The 17192-nt window shown below is 38.1% G+C and overlaps 1 protein-coding gene across 3 annotated transcripts in view; it reads right to left on the bottom strand.

The window, feature by feature from the left end:
• Positions 1-17192, bottom strand: part of KALRN (kalirin RhoGEF kinase) — a 543871-nt gene that overhangs the window by 149054 nt on the left and 377625 nt on the right. For all 3 annotated transcript variants that reach the window (XM_088146453.1, XM_088146450.1, XM_088146449.1), the window contains exons 20-27: positions 15246-15361; positions 13448-13570; positions 11090-11272; positions 9771-9889; positions 8513-8579; positions 6243-6352; positions 3981-4050; positions 2782-2871 (exon numbers count right to left, since the gene is read on the bottom strand). In XM_088146453.1, coding sequence (XP_088002579.1) covers positions 2782-2871; positions 3981-4050; positions 6243-6352; positions 8513-8579; positions 9771-9889; positions 11090-11272; positions 13448-13570; positions 15246-15361 — 878 coding nt within the window. The remainder of the gene's footprint in view (positions 1-2781; positions 2872-3980; positions 4051-6242; positions 6353-8512; positions 8580-9770; positions 9890-11089; positions 11273-13447; positions 13571-15245; positions 15362-17192) is intronic.

The raw sequence follows: 17192 nt of genomic DNA, 5'->3' as shown, positions 1-17192 counted from the left end.
CTACCATTCGCGGAGGTGGCATACAACAACGCCGTCCACAAGAGCACCGGGTTCTCTCCGTTCAAAGTAGCCACCGGGAGAGAATTCGTCCCCATGCCGGAGCTGCCTCAGCCGGAATCCCAGATCAACTCCCTGGACGCCTGGTTCGCCCAAATCGACGAGACCCGGCGAGCGGCGCACGCGGCATTGCAAAGAGCCAAAGCCGACTACAAGAAGCACGCGGACCGCAAGAGGCTCCCCGAGGAAAAGTGGAAAGTGGGGGACCAGGTGTATCTGTCAACCAAAAACCTAAAGACGCACCAGGCATCGAAAAAACTCAGCCCGAGGTTTGTGGGGCCGTTCCCCATTTCGGAGATCATCAATCCGGTGACCGTCAGGCTGACGCTCCCGAAAAGCCTCGGGAAGATCCACCCGGTGTTCCATTGCAGCCTGCTAAAGTTGCACCAGCCGGGGAACGCCTGGCACAAGGCGGAGGGAGTACCACCACCCATCATGGTCGGGGGGGAGCAGCATTTCGAAATCAACCAGATACTGGACGCCCGGAGGCACAAGGGGCAGACCCAGCTCCTAGTGCAATGGAAACATTTCCCCAAGTCCCACAGCGAATGGGTGAGTAAAACCCACATAAGGGCGCCGGACCTAGTGCGGGACTTTTACAGTAAATACCCCGGGAAGCCGAAATAGGACCGAGGGGGGGAGTTGTCGTCAGGGGGGCGGCATGTCAGGTTCGGTCAGCACGAGGTTTCAGGGAAGCACGGGGCTGCAGGGAAGCTCGCAACCAGACCACGCGGAATCCACCGGCGGTAGCTAGCGGGGAAAAGAGGAACCGAAAGCGCCGCTAATTAACGAGCCACCTGCGGCCAGCTAAACAGGAAAACCGCAGCGGAAGCTTTTAATTACGAACTGATAACGGCGCGAGCAAGCAAGGAACGGGGCCGCAGGGCAGCGAAACAAGATCGTAACGCAGCACAGAACCCGCGGGTCTGCACGTAGCAGGGAGGGGCCAACCCAGCCGGAGGGGGACTGGCAATCAAGGACAATGGACTCTGACCGACCCTGCCATCATGAACGATCAGGGGGGACATTGGGGGGCCTAATAGCCCACAGCCGCAACGCGATCACGAGGCGGGAAAAAGCGCGGGAAGGGGGGAATATAACAAGTGATGCAATTGTACCAAGCCAGTCCTGGCTTTGCTTGTGACTACTACGTTACGCATGAGTAAACCTTCTTTGTGAACCACACGTGTCACGAGAGTTTCTCTGTCGAACGGGGCAAATCTCACATTCTGAACTGAGCTTGACTTTTGACGACATTCATATGGTTTTCTTGCAAATAATATTGAAGTTGTTGGCCACTACCTTGTTTCATTTTTTTTTAAATTCTCAATCTGGTGTACTCTTTTTAATATTAGGGTAGATTAATAATTATGCTAAACAGAATAGGTATTTAGCCAAAGTGAAGGTCTGTCTTTTGTACAAATATCTGATAGTTATTTAATGCAACAAATAAGATGACTTGCCCCAGTTTGGGCTTGGGGGAGAGAAAGCAGTAGCATGTTCAATGGGACAAACAGAAGATGGGGAAGGGGAAAGTGAAAAGTACCCATATTTCTTTGGAATGCAGTTCTTATGTGAAACTGGCTTTTTGTAGTCCTTGTTTGCTGCAGGGAATTGGGAGTTGATCACAAAAACCTGTTTTCTCTCATTTTGCTTTGAATCATATTTACTAATTACTCAACATTCTTTTTTTTAATTAATCATCACTCTTAAATACTGTGATATAGACTAAAATATACCCAAATGACAGGGATATATCTGCACTGTAAATTTTCAATTTAATTAACAGTCCAATAAATAGATAGTTCTGTTAATTACTGAAACTGAGACAGACCTGGATTGAAAAACTGCATGGCAAAGTGCAAGTGTATCATAGCTGGTTAGACTTTAAAAAACCAAGAATGCAACAATGAATTTAATAGCATATGACCATCAGAAAAATCCTAATCTCACCTAAATTTTTATATCTTCCTACAATCAGGCATAATTATTTTGTCCTAGACAAATGCATTTTTTCCCAGCCACTGCTATGATTTCTGTTGTAGAACCTGATCATTGCAAATATTTGGACAAATGAAGCAGTGCTTGTGTGATAAAAATGGTAAGACAATAATTTCCTTTATCTATCAGTGCAAGTTTGGATAATTCGATTTTCATTCATAGCTTTAAAAAAATATTTGCTGTATTATGGTAGAGGCAACAAGACACACATACACAAAGATCCCATAAGAAAGTGACATTCCATTCTAAGCTATTCTAATGATGCTCAAGCATTTATAGGGAAACCCTTGAAATCTTTGCAACTTGACTGAATCTAAATTCTCATCAACTCTTTTAGACCATTTTCTCCAGGGATTACAAACTTGGGAGAAAAAAACTATTTAAAGTATGCTTTTTCAGAGGGGAAGTGAATTTATACTTCACTGATATTGCTAGCTAATATTCAACCTGAAAATCAGAGAATATTTGGCACTGTTCTAAGACAGGCAACAACTGCAACAGCTTCAATGTCTTTTATCTATGATGGGAAATATTATGCATGCTCTTAGACACACCCAGCAAAGTACAGGTAGGTGCTCTGACTTCTTTGACCCAGGCAATAATTGAAAAAATCAAATCATAGAGTTATTCAAAAGAGAAAGGGAAAGAGGTGAGAGAAAAGATGGGAACCAAATAGCAGCCCACATCTCTTTCTAACTGAGAAGAGCAGTAAATTGTCCTTACTTCAAAGAATGTTCCTGCATGCTCTAGGATCAATTGGCTGGAGTCAGGTTTGTTTTTACAGTAGGTAACATACATCTGAAACTTATCCGCCTGAAAAATTAATATTGAGAGGGAAGGAAAGGCAAGATTAGCAAACATGGTTGGGCTATCTCCCATTTGGCTTCCACTGGAATGTAATAAATCCATCTCTTTTAGATGGAAATATTACGGATTAATTAAAAAATAAAGTATGTATTTAGGTTCAGAATACAGTATGACATATACAGAAGGAATAGACATGATGGAATGTTTTGTGATTTAGCTTTTTAAAAATCTTACCCATTGTACCCACTGACATTCTTTAATGTCTTTTTAAACATCTCTTTTGGCCATGGAAATACAGCTGGTACAACTCATCATCAGAGCTAATTAGATTAATAAATGATATTTCCCAAGAGTCTCTCAATCCAAGTACTGCAGTAACATATGGCTACTGCCCACTTTCAACATTTTGCAATATGTACATCTATATGATAAGGAACTAGAACAGAGGAAAGGTAAAAGATTATAGTTCATTTCAGTGGGTCTCAATGAAGAACAAAATAAATGATGCCATTTTACTCCTTTCAGCAATATATTTCTCTGGCAGACTTCCTGGGTTGGAATGATTCATCTAATATTTTAAGTCACTTATGTATTGCCTTGATCTCAAGAACCCCTGGGAGTAGGAAGATATTATGTGATGAGTTGTAACCTACCATTGGGCAATCAGTGATTTAAATGGATAACTATGATTACTGTTTAAGAAAAAAGCTTAATTCAACAAAGTACAATCCACCCAGATTTGCTCAGGGAATACCATGTGTCTGCTGGGAGAGTAAAAAAAAAGTCAAGATGGCAGCCCCAATGTCTTAATCGTATGCAATGCGCATATAAAAGGGGGCAAGCCTTCAATCACACAGTCACAGCCACCATCCTGACTTTTTTGACTCACTCATGGCTGCTCCTGCAGAATACCTTAACTCTCAAGAGTGTATTTGGATAAGCAGGGTTTTGTAATGAGGACAGGAAAGGGATAATTCAGTCTGCTAGTGTGGTCTGTTACATCAGAGAAAGAGTGAACATAATCTGCCATCTTGGTCTCTTTAAAGGTGTACAAGACCTAAATACAAATGCACATGACATTCAGTAATAAAGAGTAATACATTTAGACTTATTACCCAGGTGACAAAACAGTGACCAACATCTTCAGGGAGTTGTTCGTATTTTTCCAGTTCTTTTAGAAAAATACTGGAAAAAATGAAAACCAAGGTACAAATTAGTCACAATATACTTTGTTTACCAAGGAGCCAAGATGTCAATGGGTAAGCAGCTGTGAACTTAAACTCCCCAATTCCTTTTTAATTCTTCATCTTTTACTCCTTTATTGTTACACACACAGTTACAAACACACACACACACTTAAATATTTTCCTTATCCTTCACCAAACCATCTAATACTTTCAATAACTTTGAATTGTCTCTTAAAATTTATTCAACTGAATGAACTAAAATTCAGATTAATGCATACGGCTGACTGAAGCAAATGGTGGATAATGGGACATTCCTACATATATTTAATTTAAAAACATCCTCTGAATTCACCACGGATTTTGCTTTATGCAAAATGTGGTGGGAGATTAGAGATAAACAAAACTCAGTTCTGTGAATTGTCATTACTTTCTTTCTGAAATTTAATGTTTTCCTTCAAATTTCTATACATCTTTCAGAACATTCTAAATTCACCCAGAAAAGTTTGTGCACTTCTGCTTTAATTACGCCTTTGGTTATATTTCAAATTAGGCGAAAAAGGACAACTGAAGTCAGTCAGCCAGTTTGAAATGGCAATTCCTCATGTAATTGCTGAAATGTTTAACAAACCTCCCCCCCCCCATACTTTTGTGTCTCAAGATCTATGGAAGAGGCAGAGGGGCCCTAATCCTATTGAACCAGATTATCTTTATGGGATCAACATTCTGGCCACAATTTTATGTTTATGTTTATTTCACTACTGCAGGGCCTGCCCCATTCCGAGTGGAATGGAGGCAGGGAACCACAAAGTCAAAGGAAACCATTTTTTTTTAAAAAGAAGTCACCAATATAACAAATATGTATCTCAGGGACCGCTGTTTCTGTCCATCCGATTCAGTCCAGCAGGGTCAATGCACTCTGGATCCTGTCAATTAAATGATGTCATCCAAGAAGTATGTGTAGTCTGCTGCAATTGCAATTGCAGCAGAACATTCCAACAGAATGATCTTCCCCCAGAGATTCATGTAGTTTCCACCCTTACGTTGTTCAGGAAACTACTGAAGACCTGGTTGTTTTCCCTAGCCTTGGGGACAGCATGAACAATCCTCTTTTGTTTTGTTTTGGGTTTTTTCCTTGCTTTGTTTCATTTTGATCTTGTTTTGATTATTTTGCTCTTCCAGCCTGTTGTATCTTTTATAAGTTTTTAAAATATATTTATATTTTTTATATATAGTTATAAGCCGCCCAGAGTTGTGTGGGAGTTGGGCACCTATAGTTATAATTTAATTAAATAAATAAATTTTTAAAAGTGAGCAATCAGTGTCATGGATGCCCTAAAGCTAAACAAACTAAACTAAGGTAGAATATATGCTCGAGTAAGACTCAACTTATTTTTATTTTGTACTGGCTAGAGCTTAGACAGAATAGGATAGGATCCAGTTATTGGGCAGCCTACCTACCATGACAGTTTACCCCCAGATCACCTGAAAGGGGATAGCCGAAGTTCTGGATCCATCACAATGTGTGGCCTTTCAACAGCTACTTCCACCTAATTGTACAGACAGAATGCTAGCTTTAGCTGCACTGGTGCTTCCAGCTGCTGCCTGATATTCTTTATGGAGAACCCCCATTTTGAGAAGAGGGGTGCCATGACTCCACTAAGCTCCATGGAGTCATCAAAAGTATCTAGTCACCTTCAACATTGTACCAGTGACTTAAACAATGAATCAACCTAATAACAACCATCCATAGCCAAGTATTAATGTTGCTATGATGAATATAGAACCGTCATCATTAAAGCCAATTATACTGGATAAAATTCATTTCTAGTCCTATTAACCAGTAATTAATTTTCATCTACAGCAATACCATTTAAGGCAGGTGAGAGGATAGGATGGTACAGCCACCGACAGCAATGGCCAAGACAGAGGCATGGCAACTTCTCCCATATCAACTTCCAGACACATCTCTTATTTGGCAAAGGATGGTTCTAGCTTCCTCTACAGCCAAACAACAAACTATATGTCTTAGTGGGAAGTATAATTATATCTCATAGATACTGTCTCCAATCTGAATAAGATAGAATGTATGTCCCAGAATCAATAGTGCAATTATCTTTTATATAGGAATTGTTCTTTGTATATTCTGTGATGTGAAAGAACAACATTTCTCAAAATACTAAGAAAACATACTTATTATGAAAGTCATATATCTCCTGGATGTTCCCAAATATTATGTGCTCCTTGTTCAGAATCCCCGGAGGTATCTCCTCTACTCCACTTGTCATTTCCCAAAGGTAGGTCTAGAAAACAATGCATATTATATATTTATTTATTTCATAATATTTATACAGTTCTTAAACACAGAAAAGTTATATATAACCAAAAAAATAACTATTTAGTTTTCTTGGTAAAAGAAGAGAATGTCTGAGAAAATCTAAGTTTTCTAAGTTTCGGTATACAAACACAATATATTTTTCAATGACATGAATAATCTGAATACTCCAAAAGGAACTGCAGACCAATATTCTCACTCTCTGTGTATGCTAAGCACAGAAAAATGGGTTCTGTAGTAATTAAGGAATTGGACTAAGATCAGGGAGACTTATAATTAAGTCTACTTTCAGCTGCGGAACTTCTCCAGATGAGTCACCCCAAGGTACATCACAAGGTTGTTATTGGAAAAACTTGAGGAAAGGGGTATTGTATACACAGACTTGACGTCCTTGAGGAAAGGCAGAATATAATAATAAATAATTCAAAACTCTAGTAGTGCACGAAATGTTTCAAATTCAAAGCACCAACTCCAGAACATTTATTTTGTGATCAAAACACTTATTTTGCAATCAGAAAAGTCTGTTCAATCGTTTTGGAAGTGTTACAAGCTGACACAGCTCTGTTTCAAATTTGAAATGATCTGTTTTGGGCTTGTAACACTTCTCAAATAGTCCAAACAGTCCATTTTGAATAAGGAACAACTGCTTTGAATTCAAAATGGGAAATTTCAAACCTGAAATGTTTTACACATCCAACAAAATCCTTTCTCCAATTTGGATGCCACATTTTCTCTTTCATTCACTCACTCAGCTCGACTGTGCGTCTGCAGAACATGCAACATGCCAGCTTGATCACATCATTTGTATTTATATTCCCCATTATTCCACTTATGCAGAGAGTCTGTCATAAGTACCTGTTATGAATGAAGTCTTGTCAGATATTCACAGTAGTGCTGGCTGCTTGACTATTACATATTCTCATGAGGGAGAGAAGCTCTTTGTCACATACAGAGAGTACGATTCCCCAGCCATTCCCTCTGTTAGAGACAGAACATTCTTGCTCCCTTTAAAACTAAGGGCAGAGTTCAAGCAAAAGTGACTGGATCAAGGCTGCGGAAGGGTGGGAGTTTACCATCTCCCCCAAAACCTCTGATTCAAGTTTGAAACACCAAGAAAAGGAAGTTCAGGTAAAAGGAAGCCATCTACACTAAGTTTTTGATCTATGTTTCTGTGTTGTACTAAAGTCTATATGTTCTTTATTTCTCTGTGCAAATTAAGGAATTGTATGTAATTCCAGCATTTATGCATAGTGAAAGCATATCTAAAAAAAAAATCCATGTTTTTCTTCTAGAATATTCTTGGGATCTGTAATATTTAGTACTTTCACCCTGTGATCTGTAATATTCTTGTTGCATTTGGAACAGATCACTAACTTCTTGTGATCTGCCTGGAGCATTGTGGATTTTTTGTTTTTGTAATTTTTTTTCAGTTGCTGTCCCAAGATCTGAACAGCTCTGTATTAGTCTCCTCCAACTTTGAATGTTGGCATTTTAATACTTAAGGCTACAAAGAGGTTTTTATCATTTCCTTTTTTCAATAAACTTGTATACTTATCTCTTGTGAGACCAGTCTATCTCCCAAGGTGGTGGGATGGAGGGAGGGGACATTATACAACCAGGAAGTGGCAATATGGACATTTTACCTTTCATATTTTGAAATTTCAATAGCCAGAAAGGCAGTACAGGTTGTGACAGCCATATCTCTCTCACACCCAACACCATGGAAGGGTGGGTGTCAGGTGAGGTGCCCTTTGAAAAATAGGTGGTGGCAGCAGGAACTACCAAGTTGCTACCACAAAGCAAGAGACAAGGCCATGGTGTGAAAATCCAGAGGGCTTCTGGAAGGAGAGGTTTGAAATCTCCAGCCTTATACTCTCTGAGATCAACCTCATTTAATACCCAAACATCATGAACCAGGCTTTTCCCTCTTTCCCTAGAAGAGCACTGTGAACATCCACATCAGTCACGTTTGCTATAATGACCAACAATCTGTATACTACAACTGAAATAAAAATCATTAACTATATTTCTATTATGTTTCAGATCTTTGGTATAATGTATATAACAAATTATTACACCATATGATCTTTATATAAAACATTGTATTTGTTCTAGCAAGGCACCATACCTCTAAACATTCATGCAAGTCCCTGACATAGGCCTTCTCGGTCTGAAGCAATTCAGCCATGATGAACCTAGAAGGAGAAATGCTTTCGCATAAATATATAGAGTAAACACACACACACAAACACAATAGTTCAATCTTGCCTATCTCGTAGTTGTGCAGATACCATTTCTGAGAGAGAATGATAAAGACTGCCTTAAGCCTTCTGAGGAAAAGATAGGCTGTAAGTATAATATATAAATATATGAATAAAATGTAAAAAAAAGTGACAATATGTATTTATCTGTCTGTATAGAATGATGGATACTAAATATTTCTGCAATATAATTGCACTGATATTTTCTCCCTTACTGACAGTCTTTAATAGATTACTATTTTCTTTCAATGTTCCAGAACTCTATTTAGAGCATATTGGAGTGTGAATACATTTGAAGTTGTTGTGTAATATAGTTATATTGACATTACTATGTAACTTGCATAATACTTGCATAACATTTCAGAGACTGTAAAATTTCTGGAATCCAGAAGAAATAGCAGTGTTGTTAATCTTACTGTAGTAATACAATTTGTGCTTTTTAACTTGATAAATTAAAAAAAAAAGTTTCACACCGATAAACATACAAAGTACAAATGAGAATACAGTTTCTAACATTATATTCTGTCACACTGCATTTTGGTATAATGCTTTTTTATACTTCCTTGCCAACAGCATCGCCATTTTTTTAAACCATTAAATGAATAAAGGCATGGAGTACAGCATGGAGCAATTCACTTGCTGATCATCTGAAAACTGAGGATCAAACTGAACAAGAAACAACTAAGCTAGTTACCAATGAATAATCCCTCAGAATACTGAGATTTCATCAATAACAAGCATCGATGTTCCATAATAGCAATTGCTACATGCTTGCAAATATATTTGTTTCAAACACATCTGCAACAAAATACGAGAGTAACATGCCATTATCCAAAACAAAATAGATATGCCCTTTTCTGAAATACAATAACAACAATAACAACAACAACATAATAGTAATAATAATCTGGATTGGATTTATCCCAGACTCTCTGTCTCCATATGATTACATATTGTTTTTTTATCTCTGTTATGGCCATTTGCCAGAATAACATTCAGTACAAATGTACAGAACATGATATCCTAGCTGCCTCACATCTGGGTGAGCTTGCTGACATGCTGAGAAGAAGCGATTGCTTTTTGCAAATTAATATATTACAGAGGCACCTGATTCTCACCACTTACTCTTTTTTTCTGGCTGACTTTCTCTTTTCTTCATTGGCTTCATGACTGGCATCACGTAGCCTCACTTCACGATCCGACAGACTTGCTGGAATGATGTCCAACTCCAGGTCTTTATTATCCTGAAAAATGTAGTGACTTGGATCTTTAATAAACTGTTACACTTTGTTTAAAAAAATGCAAAAATGTACCCACAAAGTGAAAGAGATGAAAGGAAAGCAATAGTACTGGAAGAAAACACTTCACAGAAGAAAAAGGTCAAATGCACCACTATACTTAGGAATAATTAGCTAAAAGCATATCAGAACTGACAAGCATTAGTTGACAAAAGTTTCTGATGAGCTTCCCCCCCCCCCATAATGTGTGTCTTCTTAAAGACAATTAGAGTACAGAAAAGAATATTTCCTCTTTGCTGAAACATATAAAGCCAGTGATGGGGGTTGGGGTGGGGACTTTAGTTTTTGTTCTCTCTTCCAAAATATTGATCCTAAGAGCTGCACTTTGATCTTCTCAACAGTAGAAATAAACATACCCTATTTAAGTTTGTTAAAATGAGGTACAAAGCATATACTTAGTCCTTCTCAATTCAGTGATTTACTAACAAACCCCAGTCAAAACACTGAGTACCTCTCTTTTGACAATTGCTCCTTTCTACAGCAGCTTCCTGTTCCATATTCCTGTTATCAGCTACTTCCTCCCCCAATCCTTGGAAGCAAATTTGGGGGAGTAAAAGAAGCTCTAGCAGGACAGGGGAGGCTTCTGGAAACAAGAATCATACACACACAAACTTGATTAATTAGTCTCTAAGTTAATTTTCATGGTGAAGCCACAATGATTTTTCAAACCTCTCTTGTTAGGTTAAAAACCGTTTTCAGTCATTTTTTTTCTTACAGCTTACATATTTATGGGATTATTGCTTGCTGGGTACAGCAGAATGTCCAAATTGCGTCACACGGCATGTTAACCATTTTATTCCCTGAAGCCAAGTCAAGCATGTATGTGCAGCTAGAGGCTTAGACTGAAAAGGGAGTCTGAAGGCTGTAGCACTTCTCAGATTTATGAGTGGACTATTACTTGGTCATCAGATGGCATTCAACTTTGGGAGCAGTTTAACTACCAACCAAACCACCTTCCTACTATCTGTTCTTGCAGTTAGTCAAATGTTGTGTTTTAAAATGTACTTTGGAAGATTTCCATGCTGCACCAAAGCAAAACAGGACAGGGAGTCTGGGAAAGCAATCCCACATATGACAAATACTTTTAATTCCTCCAGGAGTTTTTCTTAATAAAGATATGTCAGAAAAACATACAACTTACAGTACCTCTGTATTGATCCCAAGAGCTTTTTCCAAAGTGTAGCGGTACTTTCCCATTCTCAGTGAAAAATCCCGATAGCACTTGTCAACAGTGGTAACCCACTTCCTAATTTCGGTGGCATGTGTATGTCCTTTCTCTACAAAACTATCAGCCAGCTGAATGAGAAGCTTCACTTTCTCCTTGGTTTGCTGTTTGAAAGAGTTGTTCTTGGTTATCACATCTTTCATGGACATTCTGTTCCATTTTAATTCACAAAGTAACCATATGGACCTCGTGTTTTTCACAAATGCTACTAACATAAAATGTTCTTAAAATCTTGGGAGACAGAGTGTAGGTGGGATGCAGCCTTTTCATCTAAAATGTTTTTAAATCTGTACATTCTACGTCAGACGTAAGTGTGCAAAGTAAGAATAAAATAGATCCTGTGGGTTTAATTTCACAGTATTTTTGGCATTAGCAGTGCCACATGATGAGAGGCACATGATTTTTGCCTAATCACTCTGCCTACAACCACTTCCAGGCTGTTCCAAAAGGTCTTTCCAACCCTCAGGAATGGTTTCCAGGAAAGAGGGGCAGGGGGATGGAATGGACAAAAATCAAATGTTCTACCTTGTGCGACTGGAAAGGCTTTAAATTAGCACAAAGCTGTTACTGAACACAGCTGCGTATTATCCAGCATTGTCAGCTACCTGGAATGTAGCTCTTAGTGGTTAAAAAAAAAAAAACTTTTATTTTCAAAAAGAATTCTTTTCCACTGGTATTTGTGCCCACTCAATGGAATAACCTCTGTAACTAAGAATCCATGACAAAATGGTCTGATTCTGAGATAATCTTTTGAAAATGATAAGGTAGAGCCCTTGGTATTCTCTGAGCTTGGTTGTTTTCTTGCAGACATTTTGTTATCCGACTAGGTAATATCTTCAGCATACACTGAAGATGTTACCTAATCGGGCAACAAAATATCTGCAAGAAAACAACCAAGCTCAGAGAACACCAAGGACTCCACAGTTCAACCCTGAGTTACGTATATTCTCTTCTATTGGTAATGATAAGGTAAGCAGAAAATAACAGCTCCTTACAGGTTGTATGTATTAACTTATTTCTACTAGACAATGCTGAATGGGAATTCAGATAACCAGGCCTGGGGATTGATAAATAAGCACAGTCATCTTCTCACAAGGCAACATGCAACATATAAAATGAATAACTGACATGAAAAACTTTCCAAAAATGACATGATGATTACATTATTTTTGATGGATATAAAAACAGGTCCGGTGTACTCTTGAAGGTATTGGACTAAGACTGGGGAGACACAGCCTCAAGTTGACTTTCAGCCATGGAAATTCACCAGATGACTTTAGGCCAATCACCCTCTGTCGGCCTAGCTCTAACAAATTATATATTGGATGGAACAGGGCTGGCTGGGAAATTGTGAAGCATGATTGCAAAAATGGGCAAAGTTGGAATTTAAAGAAGAGATTCTATCTTATAGCAGTTACATATATTGCTATAGAAAGGACTATGAAACTAGTTCTCCTAATTATTTGTTTGTTTATCTGTTAATGCTTATATTCCACCTCTTCTCTAAGAGCTCAAGGTGGCTTACATGGAGATTTTATCCCCATGACAACAACTCTTGAAACAGGCTGGGATGAGAGAGTATGACTAGTCTAAAGATACACAGAGTTTCCATGGCTAAGGATGGACTTGAACCCAGGTCTGTAGTTAACACTACAGACGCTAACTACAATACTACACCACATTTAACCACTATATCACATTTATCTTAAGGAGACCTTAAAGTTGTTTTCCTAAAAAAAAAAAAAAAAAGCCCTTGCTTCCCCATATCAGCCGATAAATTGCTGTTTAGAACTGAAGAGAACTGCCGTATGGTGTTGAGTTAGATATCAAAGGCATACCATCAAGAACTCTGCTGGGCTAGCCTCCACTGGGCTACATAGGTCTTTGGATATTAGACCAAGTGTCTAAAATAATGTGGATTGTGTCTGAATTCTGAGAACCATAAAATATTTATATTTATGAGTAGTATAACATTCATATCATCAGATAATACTATAATATAAATGAAACTAAGTCCCATGAGTTATTTCATGTATAAATGAATATCCCACCCTCTTTAGACTGTACATAAGATTTGCTTTATCATAAATAGTAAAAGGCATTAAACTCTTTTTTTCATGCATGCAAATTCATGGTATGATTTATTATGCTGATGAAACAATCCCCTCCCCCACACTTTGGCCAGCTGTCTCAGCAGCCCATTCCACAATCAAACATATATTTATTGATTTCTTAATGATAAAACTTCATATTGTTTATAAATTATAAATACAGTTCACCTTGGCAGGTACTTTGAATTCTCCATATTCTTTCAAAAGTTCCTGTGTTTCATCTGCTGATTCTCCAGTGGAGTTGTGAGTAGAGAGATAATATTCTCCTGTTTCCTGAATCCAATCCAAGGCCTACGGATGGGGGGGAAATACATAAGAAACAAATAACCTTGTGGTGCCATAAGACTAACACATTTTATTAACATATAGCCCATTATCCTGAATAGAGTACTAAATTTCTGTGTTACTAATGTTCAGCGATATATTTCAAAATACCTGAAAATACTAGCACAATTAAGGAGCAACATTAGCCTTAAGGAAAAGAAGTAAGAAAATGTGTTCTGCTCTATAAAGGATACCATTGTCTGCTTTGGACAATAGCTCAGTCAATTAATGTGAGAGAGCTGACTGAAGAAAAAATAATTTCAGCACCATGGCCAGTACTATAGATGCCAGAGAAAGACTTTGGTCTACTTGTAGGACCATGGAGAGCAATCTTACAGTACAGTAGAATTCTCCCACCCCAAAAGCACTGATTCATTGTAAATGAAAAGGTTTTATAGACAAAGTAGAAAAATGTTCCTGAAGGGTCCACCAGTGCTACTCATATTTGCCTGCTGCTTTTCCCCAGTAACTCACTGGTTACTTTCCCCCTTAGCTCACTGGGGCTCCTCTTCCATTATTATGTCCTGGTTATGAAGGTCCATTTGGTTCTCCTGCCACAATAGTGGAGTGAGTTGCCATTTTCCTCTTCAGTGGCCTGTATCTAGTCTGATCCCTCTTCTTTAACCTGCCTGTCATGAATGACCCTTATGAGAGGGAACTGTGCCTATGGTAAAGCTCAAAACATCACTGGGATGCCCAAACCCCTTCACATTACAAGGTAATGATCTATGAAAAAGTCTTTGCTCACAAGAAGATTGCAAAGACCACCACCAGTCAAAGGGAAGCATATTTCACGCGGGCTGCATGGATAGGATACAGGGTCCTATTATTCTAGAACCAGGTTGCAGCATAAGGAATTAATTCTAATGCTTCTTGGAATTGCTGTTGCCTAGAACAGTCTTTGAGGGCTTACTCCCTAACAGAAGGATATGAAGCACTCCAAATACAGATTTTTATAGAAAGCAGACTGTACCACAGTATGGACTCATTGTTCATAGCCTTGAATTTTGGAAAATCACAGAATTCTGCAAAATTAAACAGAATGTATTTCTGATGTGATTGCTGTGCTATTTAGTCTATGCTGGCTCCCTGCTAGCCTGTATGAGTGCTAGGTTCAGGAGAAAACTGTGTAATTAACAAGGACTAACAGTGTACTTTTCTGGATCACTTTGTGAAATTTCATTAGCACGCCAATATATAATCTAGGAATGTTTTCAAGTTGCAGGACAAAGATCACTGGAATGCATATGCATAGGAAAGGGTATGCTAGACTTCTTACCACATTATTTCATTCTTTCTTTCTTCATGGGATGAAACTAACAGGGCTTCAGCTATAAAATACAGTGCAGAGGTGGCAGGCTCTTCCATGGAATGTACATTATTAAATGAAAAGGTTGGTCTTTGGTTCAGAATCTATTAGCCTTAAAACTTACTCAGATTAATGGCCAGTTGGGTTCAGTTTCAAAATCTGATCTGTCTTGAACTTTTCCATCTTTACTGTTAGCAAGGACTGGACATAGGACTTGAAATATAAGGAGGACACATCACAGATAGATTCTCCCCACAGGCAATCTATTAAACTGCCTCACATTCACTGTCATCCCCGGTCAATGTAGAGAAGCTCAGCATTTTGTCAAGTTACCTGCTTTGCACTGCGCTCAAAGACTACATACTGCTGGCACTGATCCAGTCGCCTTTTCTTCAAAGTCCAGAAGTGAAGAACACGATTTTCCCTTTGCAGCAGCTCACTCAGAATGGCTATGGGGGGAAAAGGAGAAGAGCTTTTTCCTTAGGTGGTTTGGTAAGTACAGCCAGAAGAAACTCATTACCTATCCCACCTTGTACTTCATCCTAGGAATATAAGTTCCCTAGAGTGAAGCACTTCAGATCAGACTTAAAAAAAAAACAAAAAACAGCAAAGCAAGGACAGTTATTAACACAAGCAGCTCAGTTAGTTTTTGTGGACGTCAGTGAACTCTAAAATTTTGTAAGACCAGAATACTTTCACTAGAAGAGAACACTTCAGCCTGTGCTTTTCAAAGCTAAGCAAAAGATTAAACACACACACACACACACGCACACACACACACATACACACCCCAAACAAACCTCAAGCTATGTAGGCAGTAAGACTTTAGGCATCCAGCTACTCTATGTAACATAAACAAATCAGAAGAAATATATTCCATGTCTTCTTAGTGTACCTTTACTTTAAATATTTCTACCATTCTTCATTAAATTTAGCAGTTTCATTAAATCACATTTATTTGGGGATACTGCTTTACTGGTATCTGTGAAATAACAATCTAAAAATGCATCCGATGGCATTATAATTCCCTGAAATTTCCACTAGAAACAATCCTATTTCTTTAAATATATATTAGATCATTATTGTCATCCTCCTCCTCCTCCTCCTCCTCATCATCATCATCAATTCAAATGTCATAATGTGATGGAAGATTTACAAAGATTCTTTCAGTTCATGGCCATGAATGAATAATACATCTCTACAGTAAGGATTGTAACATTAGTTACTGAAGCGTAGTGCAAGTTTATCCCAAGATCATTTGGTGGATGATAGAGAAAAGCCATCTGATCTTCTCCATTTTGTTAATTAATATGAATCAAAATTTATCAAGAAAAAAATCTATGCAAGCTTTAATATAACAAATTAATTCTGGTCTGTGACTGTAATAAAATATTCATTGATTGAACATAACAAATTCTGTGGGGTTTGTACAAGACAGCATTGCTAGCAGATTGTGACCTGTCTCTTCTTAAGTATTTCAAAGGCCTCACATCTATTAATGACTTCAGAAAAATTATTTAATTCAAAATGGGAACATGGCAGCTACCCCAAATGTATGTCTAATGTTAAACTATATGTACATGTTTCCATATAATATAATAAAAGCTTTTCTTGCTGTTCCTATTTTTTTAAGTATCTGTTTGATTGATATGAGTAATTGTTATTTTTTCCACAGACGTGCATGACAAGAATGTACATTGCTAGTATTGCTGAAAAACTCAGCAAACAAAGAAATATTTAGGTGTGTTAATTTTACATTTTCAACCTTTTAAATGCTAATAAGTATACAAATGTTTGGAACACTCATTCCTAAAGTACATAATGATTACTGCAGTACCATGACCTGCCCTTTATTTGTATAGCTTTAAAAGTAATCCCATCAGAAATGAAAAATGTCTTCATTCTGCATTTTTACTTTGCCTCATTGTTCTCAGCTTTTCACAGAATCAAACAACAGATTAGCAATTCTTGGATGATGGCTATCAAAAAAAGCAATGGAAGCATCACCCTGACTCTCACAAAGAAGAATCATCACCATAGCCCAGATGTGCAGAAGGCAGAAACCATATTGGTCTTTGTAGCTAAATAGCTTAAAATGAGACGGGTGGTGGTAGAGAAGGGCTCTGAATTCTGAGAAAAGTGATCATATCATCAATTTCAATGTTGGCTCTTCTTAGAAGATGGTCAGCTGGCATGGAAGCCCCCTACCCCAGTTACTGAAATGGAGGGCATTAGTGAACCTATCTTCAATAAAAGAAAACTCTGTTCTTTGCAGCACTT

This window comes from Python bivittatus, unplaced genomic scaffold, assembly GCF_059951505.1.
Source record: "Python bivittatus isolate LINGU-HERP-01145 unplaced genomic scaffold, Pbiv_v1 ctg000480_np1212, whole genome shotgun sequence".
Taxonomy (NCBI): domain Eukaryota; kingdom Metazoa; phylum Chordata; class Lepidosauria; order Squamata; family Pythonidae; genus Python; species Python bivittatus.
Note: the sequence above shows the minus strand (reverse complement) of the source record. Positions and strands in the feature narration are given on the sequence as shown.